At 39.2% G+C, this 8,616-nt stretch overlaps 1 protein-coding gene across 1 annotated transcript in view; it reads right to left on the reverse strand.

Annotated features, from left to right (window-relative positions):
• LOC138638770 (cytochrome P450 2K6-like) overlaps positions 1-7,457 on the reverse strand; it is a 42,718-nt gene extending 35,261 nt beyond the window's left edge. The window contains exons 1-2 of the mRNA XM_069728342.1: positions 7,202-7,457; positions 4,792-4,954 (exon numbers count right to left, since the gene is read on the reverse strand). Coding sequence (XP_069584443.1) covers positions 4,792-4,954; positions 7,202-7,387 — 349 coding nt within the window. The 5' untranslated portion in view covers positions 7,388-7,457. The remainder of the gene's footprint in view (positions 1-4,791; positions 4,955-7,201) is intronic.
• Positions 7,458-8,616: the final 1,159 nt, after the last annotated feature.

Here is an 8,616-nt window from a genome sequence, read left to right on the forward strand (position 1 = left end):
GTAAAGAAGCCTCAAATTCAATATCGCCAAAAGAAGCGTCGGCTCGAGTTTTCAAAAAAGTACGGAAAGTGGACAGCAGAAGATTGGACACTGGTGATTTGGAGCAATGAGACAAAAGTCAATAAACCAGGCTCTGATGGCTGAAAATGGGTCTGAAAGAAGAAAAAAGAAGCTTATGGATCAAGAAATTTTATTAACTGTCAAGTTTGGTGGAGAAGTCTGATAATATGAGGTTCTTTAACTCCAAAAGCATTGGATTCTTGAATGGGATTTAGGATGGTCTCAATGCTGAGCTGTGTGTGAGTATCCTACAAGATGAGTTACTTCATAATATGAGTATGAAAAGGACGACATAGTGTTCCAGAAGGACAACAATGCGAAGCATATGTCAATATCGGTGAAGAAATGGTTCAATGACAATTAAGTAGAGGTGCTGGATTGGCCCTCACAGTCACCAGACCTAAACTCAAATCGAACACTTGTGAGTAGAGTTGAAAAAAAAAAAACTGTATACATACCCAAGCGAGTCGACCATTATCCACTAACATGGGGAAGGTGTAGAATTGACCGGTGATCATATTTTGCTAGAGACATGTTTCAATCTGAATGAGAGCAAGCCCAGACAGTGCTGAAAGCCAATGGTGGATTTAACAAAATAATACAAATTAAAATTTAGATTTTTAAAACCAAAACAGTAACAATGCAGTGACATGACAAGAATCTGCATAACTAATCACACGCTAAATAGTTGCAAGCCAAATTTATGTATGAGATATCCAAGATGATTGTCTGTAACATGATGGTCGTTTTACATTAGAACCTATAGTGAATGGTGAGATATGGAGCCTGAAAGTCAAAAGTTCAAAACATTGTTACCATTTTGCTAGTCGCTGTATGACATAAGCATCTCCAGACAGAATATCGCAAAATCATTTTTATTTTTAGAAAGCTGCTGATCTTGTGTTACAAATCTTGTGATAGTTTGAGAAAACAGAATTGGTTAGGAAGGATCCAACTGTATAGTGGCTTGTGTGTGTCAGTAGAGGGACATCAGACTTCAGTGGGTACTGATGAATTGATGACTGTGGCATCAGGACACCTCTGTTGTACTTTGGGGACATTATTGAGTACAAGGGCTACACAACAGATGTTACAACACAGGCAGTCAGAGAACTGCGGAAGGTCAGGAGATCAGCCTTGGTAGCACATAGTATTAAGTAATGAATCAGTGTTAGTAGCCTCAGGTTTTTTAAAGGGATGTCAAACCATTTTTTTTTAAATTTCAAACATGGGTCCATGGTGTCTCCAAATTAAAAGAAACATTTCACATGATGAACCATATTGACTAGGGAAAATTCCCATATGGGCCAATGACATTTTATGCAACGCATTTGACAGCTCAAAAATGACAACATATTGCATGAATCAAAAATAACTATAGATGACATAGACAAAAAATACAGTACAATAATCACAATCTAGTATTAAATTAGTCAGGTATATACTTAAGTAAAAAAGTTTGCATTTATAACCTTGACCTCCTGTATATTGTGCCCACAATTATGGAATAAACATATATCACCGAATAGGCAACTACAATGACACCTCAAGAGACCAAGTGCAGAGCCCTTGGCTAAAATCAATTATTATGATGGATAAATTATACAAAGTTTACCATACATCTAAGATCAACAACTTCTGATGAGTTTATCAGCCACTCCATAAACGAAGATTGACATTATCAGGCCCAACAAAAGTTAAATCAACCATACATGGATGATGATGTTGACTATCCTAAAGTAGCTAGCAGGACATCGAGGCACCACAGTCCATTACACAACACAAAATTACATATTTCTCTGCCATTCCATATTTTTTAACATCTGGCAAATATTCTTGATCCATTATGTGTATTTGCCACTAATGGAACATAGCAGTTGGCACTGTTATTAGGTCACTTTGACCTTTACTGTCGATAAGGAGGCATTGTGACTAGCACTCTTAAGGAAGACTGCCAGTTTAGGTGGCTTTTAGTCATGTGCGAGTATACTCGTTGCTCGGGTTTTCCAGAGCATGCTCGGGTGGTCTCCGAGTATTTGTTAGTGTTCGGAGATTTAGCCTGAGTATATGTGGGGGTTGCCTGGGTGCTAGGAAATCCCCACATGTGCTCAAGCTGTCTAGTAGCCGCAAATCATGCTGCTGAGGCGAAGAAAACTTAATCTCTGAGCAGTTACAAATACTCGGAGACCACCCGAGCGTGCTCGGGAAAAACCGAGCAATGAGTACACTCGCTCATCACTTGTGGCTTTCTATTGGAAACATTATGCTAAATAATTTCATCCTGTAGCATTGTATAAACACCAAACAGCAAAAGAAAATGTTGCCATGGCTCGAAGTATTGTAAGATAGATAATGGGTAAATTTCAACTCTTGTAATTATTATGTGATATTAGTGCTCTGAAGAATTTAGAAATCCTGAAACAGAAATGTTGCGGCATCGTGTTTGTATATTTAACAGTTAGAGAACAGAAATGTCAGTTAATGACTCTTATTTTTCAAAAACCTGACCTGCACATCCAAACTTAGACTCAGTGTGAACAGGTGCTGAACCTAGAGTCGCCAACTCGTATATAGTTAAGTAAATAAGGCAGCACACTGCAGCGCTAAAACATACAAACTTGAAAAACGAGTTGGCGACTCTAGGTTCAGCACCTGTTCACACTCAGTCTATGTTTGGATGTGCCGGTCAGGTTTTTGAAATGTATTCTCTAGCCTTCTGATCGTGCACTCCGCCTCCTAGCTTCAGGTGTTTTAATTACAGCAGGTCCAGTACCCCTCCACAGAGAGAGAGAATTTTAGTCTAGTAAGAGGTTTTCACATGTACCCATTCAGATGGAGACGTTTATTCTCAGTGAGGTAAGGCAAGTTTAGGACCTGGTATAAGAGAGATGCCGTAACGGGGCTACCAGGTACACATAAAATTGGCCATTTTTATGCGCTAAAAGCTCTCATTTTTCATATTTCTAGTGCAGTAATGCAGTTCAAATTTTGTTTTTCAAGTTTGTATGTTTTAGCGCTGCAGTGTGCTGCCTTATTTACTTAACTATATACGAGTTGGCGACTCTGGGTTCAGCACCTGTTCACACTGAGTCTAAGTTTGGATGTGCAGGTCAGGTTTTTGAAATGTATTCTCTAGCCTTCTGATCGTGCACTCTGCCTCCTAGCTTCAGGTGTTTTAATTACAGCAGGTCCAATACCCCTCCACAGAGAGAGAGAATTTTAGTCTAGTAAGAGGTTTTCACATGTACCCATTCAGATGGAGACGTTTATTCTCAGCGAGGTAAGGCAAGTTTAGGACCTGGTATAAGAGAGATGCCGTAAAGGGGCTACCAGGTACACATAAAATTGGCCATTTTTATGCGCTAAAAGATCTCATTTTTCATATTTCTAGTGCAGTAATGCAGTTCAAATTTCGTTTTTCAAGTTTGTATGTTTTAGCGCTGCAGTGTGCTGCCTTATTTACTTACTTAGTTAATGATTCTTAGACAGATCAGAAACAAATAAGGACAGAACGTTCAGTATTAATTTACTTAGTTGTTTGAAATGATCCTCATACGTAGGCTTCTCAAATATATTTATCATTGGAGAATAGTGTAAAGTGCATTTTGCCTAATGCAGGCTCTGTGGAGGCGTGACATAATGCAGGTATAAAAAGATAGTCAATAGGGAACCCCTGTGTTAAGCGCTCTGCTCCCGCAGTTCTATATTAAGGAGAAGACCATGTGTTCATTTTGTCTCTTTTTTCATAAAATCCATTATGTAGTGAACCATATCCTATAAAATATTGAACATTACATAATCAGATAGCACTGACATTTCAGTTCAGACCAAGCAGGACATAACTATAGAAGATAGTAGGGGTTTAGCTATACCCCTAGAGGGGGTCCAATGCCACGTCTGTCATAAAAAAGACAACAGCAGTATTATAAGTTGCCATTGGTAATTCAAGGTTGGGTTTGTTACATATTTCCACTCAGCCTCAGAAACCATCAGTTACAGCTCTGTGGGGGGGGGCACAGGTTTTAATTATACCTCGCCTTGTGGTCTAAGAGAATATAAGAAGTTCCATATGAGGTTAACAGTCGTGTGAATCTGACAAGCATTGGGAAGTTTCCTCCAATTTGGGCAAGAAATTAGATTTGCATCAAATTTTTCAATTTGAGTCAGTCTAATATGGTTCACTACGGCACATGTGGAATAATGGTGATCAATGAGAATATGATGTATCCACTGTGCAACTGTATAATTGACTGATTACATTGATGGCTCTAACAAAATTGTATAAATATTGACTTCACCCCTTGATATTATCTAAGTGTTATACGAGTGAGTATACTCGTTGCTCGGGTTTTCCGAGCACGTTAATGTGGTCTCCAAGTATTTTTTAGTGCTCGGAGACTTAGTTTTCATTGCCGCAGATGCATGATTTATGGCTGCTAGACAGGCTGAATACATGTGTGGAATAACTGTTTGTTAGGGAATTTCCACATGTACTCAGGCTTTCCAGCAACCATAAATCATGCAGCTGAGGCCACGAAAACTAAATCTCCGAGCACTAACCAATACTCAGAGACCACCCGAGCGTGCTCAGGAAAACTCGAGCAACGAGTGTACTCGCTCATCACAAATAGCCACTTCTTCATAATTTTTTTCACTCAAATCATAGGTTAGAGGAAAAAATTATGCAACACAATAAATCAAACTAACAATAGAAAAAAATTGATAACTTACCCATTCCCTTGTCCATATCATGAAATATTTTAAGCCTTCCTCTTCCCCCAAACACTTCAGCATTGCTGACAAGTGCATCTCGTACGGTCTCATATCCGGCGAGGACCACCATTTTTTTTGTGCCCATATAAAAGGTAAAAACTGGGCCATATTTCTCTGCAAGCTGAAAATCAATAGTGAAAATATAATTAGGACAGGCACACTTAAGTGGTGGAAAAAGGTTGAACTCGAAAGGGTTAGAAAAACTTGATTGCTATCATACAAACCAGCACCACATTTATCCCAAGGTTATGTGGGGTAGTGCAGCTCCGATCTCTTCTATTTGTTATTTAATATCTAGTCCCTTCTTAACATCTGTATCCGATGGGTTGTGATCGAAGTCTCGGGACCCCCAACTGATCGGTGGAAAACAATCCTACAGTAGGCTGTTTAGCAAGTAGAAACACTGAGCTCCTGCATAAGCATGCACAGAGCAGTGCGTATGCTCAATAGAAAGTTTATGAGCCCAAACATGGCTCTGTGCACCCACGTGCAGTAAATCAGCACACTAGGACCCAAACCTACAATAATTAGGATAGGCACACTTAAGTGGTGGAAAAAGGTTGAACTTGATGGACTTAGGTTTTTTTTCAACCTATGTAACTTCTTTACAGTATTCCGGTCCTACAAATGGTCCACTTTATTATTCATCTTATGGCTGTAGTCTTGTGATATTACCCTGCAAAATCTTACCAGACCACAAAAGCCTCTTTATCCAGCCTATCAACTGGGTGCCAATACTTAGGCAACCTAATGTCAGCTAATCTGCATTTAGCTGATACCCTTGCATGCTTTGGTTTAATATGCAGGCACGAACAAAATTGCATCTTGCCACGATGCCAAAAAAGTACTCACCTACTATAGGTACTCGCCCACATGTTGTTTGAGTGGGACAAAAAAATTGTCAAAATTTGCTAATTATTGGGTTAGAAAGCACTGCCAGAAGATCTATTATTTATTTATATAGCACCATTAATTTTGACAGCACTTACTTGGAATCACAATCTAAATTCACTATCAGTATTTCTTTGTAGTGTGGAAGGAAACCGAAGAACCTGGAGGAAACCCCCTAGAAAAACACAGGGAGCACATGCAACATATTGTCCATGGCAGGACTTTGAACACAAGACCCCAGTGCTAACCACTGAGCCACAGTGCTTCCCTTCGGAAATATATTTTTTAAACATCACTTACCTTTGTATGCCAAAGTATCTATTACTGTTAGCATGGTTGCTTTGCACCACTGGGGTCAAGGGCTCAAATCCCACCAAGGAGAACATCTGTGTGGGTTTTCTGCAGGTACTCTACTTTCTTTCCGTATTCCAAAGAATTTCTAAAATTGTTCGCTCCAAAAAGAAAAGTGATGATTAGGTTCGTAAAGTTCTGTGGAATGAACAGCACTATGTGCATTTATTTTAATTCCACAGCGCTTTACAAACATCATTGTTTTCATCCACTTTGGGGCTCACAATCTAAACTTCCTATCAGTACGTCTTTATAACATGGGGAGAACACAAAGACTCCTTGCGAATGTTTTCCTTTGAAGGACTGGAACCCAGAAGCTCAGCTCTGAAAAGCAACAACTCTAACCACTGAGCTCCTATGGTAAGCAAGCAAAAATAAATAAATACAGTCATCCTCAATTGGGTTCATCCATTTGCTGGACATTTTTGAAGTTGACTTCATTTTGTGCATGTACTTTTTTTCATCTTCTCCCTACCCTGCACCCTCCTGATCCAGGAACCTTCTCTACATCATAGACTTGCAGTGATAGAAATGTAGACCGATAAATGCACAGTTTGAGGATTGGTTCCCCGCAAAATTTCCAAAAATATTCATTTTTTAGAGCAAATAACAAAATTTAACATCAAGTTCAGGTTTCTATATAGATTTGCAGGAATAACTATTGAGTTAAAAGGGTTAGAAAAACTTGATTGCTATCATACAAACCAGCATCACATTTATCCCAAGGTTATGTGGGGTAGTGCAGCTCTGATCTCTTCTATTTGTTATTTAATATCTAGTCCCTTCTTAACATCTGTATCCGATGGGTTGTGATCGAAGTCTCGGGACCCCCAACTGATCGGTGGAAAACAATCCTACAGTAGGCTGTTTAGCAAGTAGAAACACTGAGCTCCTGCATAAGCATGCGCAGAGCAGTGCGTATGCTCAATAGAAAGTCTATGAGCCCAAACATGGCTCTGTGCACCCACGTGCAGTAAATCAGCACACTAGGACCCAAACCTACAATAATTTGCTACATATGTTAGGAAGGGAATAGACATTGAATGAATATAGGTGTTTTTTGTAGCCCTCAATATACTTTGTATCTTTAGATTTCTTAGATTCTGTATGATGTGACATCTCTTACCTCTAGATAAGTCAGCTGAGGCTTCTTCAAATTGAGAATATGCAAATTCCCAATCAGTGGCCAGCGTCTTGGTCCAGGAGGAGAATTTGCAGTGTTGCTTTTATTCCAACTTTTCAGAACATTCAGAATATATAAAAATGTTAAAACAAACACAAAGAAGGTAGCTAAAGTGATCTCCAAAGCCATGGCTGAGACCAGAGCTGATGTAAACGTCTGAACTTGGCAGAGCCCACACCTGACTGACTCTTGTGCCCCACCTAGCTCTTAGTCACATATCACATAACAACTGTGAATATAGGTGGGGAAAGAGTACCAGACTGTAAGAGCAATGGCAAAGTCAAGTTAAGGACAGCGAGAGCCAGGAGGCTTATAAAACAAAAGCCAATGCAGTGTCTCCTTGCAAGGCTTGTCCAATTTATTTTATCAGATGTGTTGGGGTCAAACTTTTGTAGCACCCACTAATATATACTGTAAGTATTACATGTTCTCCTTGTTCCTCAAAGCTCTCTTGTTCTCACAATCATCGATGGTAAAGTAACAAGGAACCAAACCTGTGCATCAACCTCTAAGGCTATGTTCACATGTTCATTTTTGCTGCAGTTTTTTTGCTGCGGTTTTTAAGCGAGTTTATGTAAATTAAAAGCTGTTTTTATAGTACCAGGAAAAGGTATGAGATTTCAGAAATCTCATGCACACACATTGGTCTTTTCTCCTGACTGATTTGGAAAACTTGTGTGTTTTTGAAAAAAGCAGCATGTCACTTCTTTTGGCATTTTTTCAGCATTTTTTTAATGACAGATTTCCTTTTAAGATTAGTTACACAGATATGTATGAACTGTAATTGCAATAGACATAGATACCAGCCTTTGTACAGTAGAAAGCAATGAGCAAGTATAAAAACGTAGCAAAAAATGCAGTGATCAGGTTTTGCTGTGTTTTTAGTGATAAACAGTAGTTTTATAAGTATGTGAAACTCGATTTGTTGTGATTTTTCCCAAAATTAAATCATAATGTCTTGGTTTCCTCACCTGAGATGGCAGTTTGAAATAGTACAGTTTAATTAAATTAGTGATGTGTAAAAAGAAACGCTGGTCGACCAAGGTGTGAAATTGAGCAATGCCTGAACAGCTAAATGGCAGACCAAAGTGTTATTATTATTATTATTATTTATTATTATAGCGCCATTTATTCCATAGCGCTTTACATGTGAGGAGGGGTATACATAATAAAACAAGTACAATAATCTTGAACAATACAAGTCACAACTGGTACAGGAGGAGAGAGGACCCTGCCCGCGAGGGCTCACAATCTACAAGGGATCGGTGAGGATACAGTAGGTGAGGGTAGAGCTGGTCATGCAGCGGTTTGGTCGATCGGTGGTTACTGCAGGTTGTAGGCTTGTCGGAAGAGGTGGG

The sequence above is a fragment of the Ranitomeya imitator genome, chromosome 5 (assembly GCF_032444005.1).
Source record: "Ranitomeya imitator isolate aRanImi1 chromosome 5, aRanImi1.pri, whole genome shotgun sequence".
Lineage (NCBI taxonomy): Eukaryota > Metazoa > Chordata > Amphibia > Anura > Dendrobatidae > Ranitomeya > Ranitomeya imitator.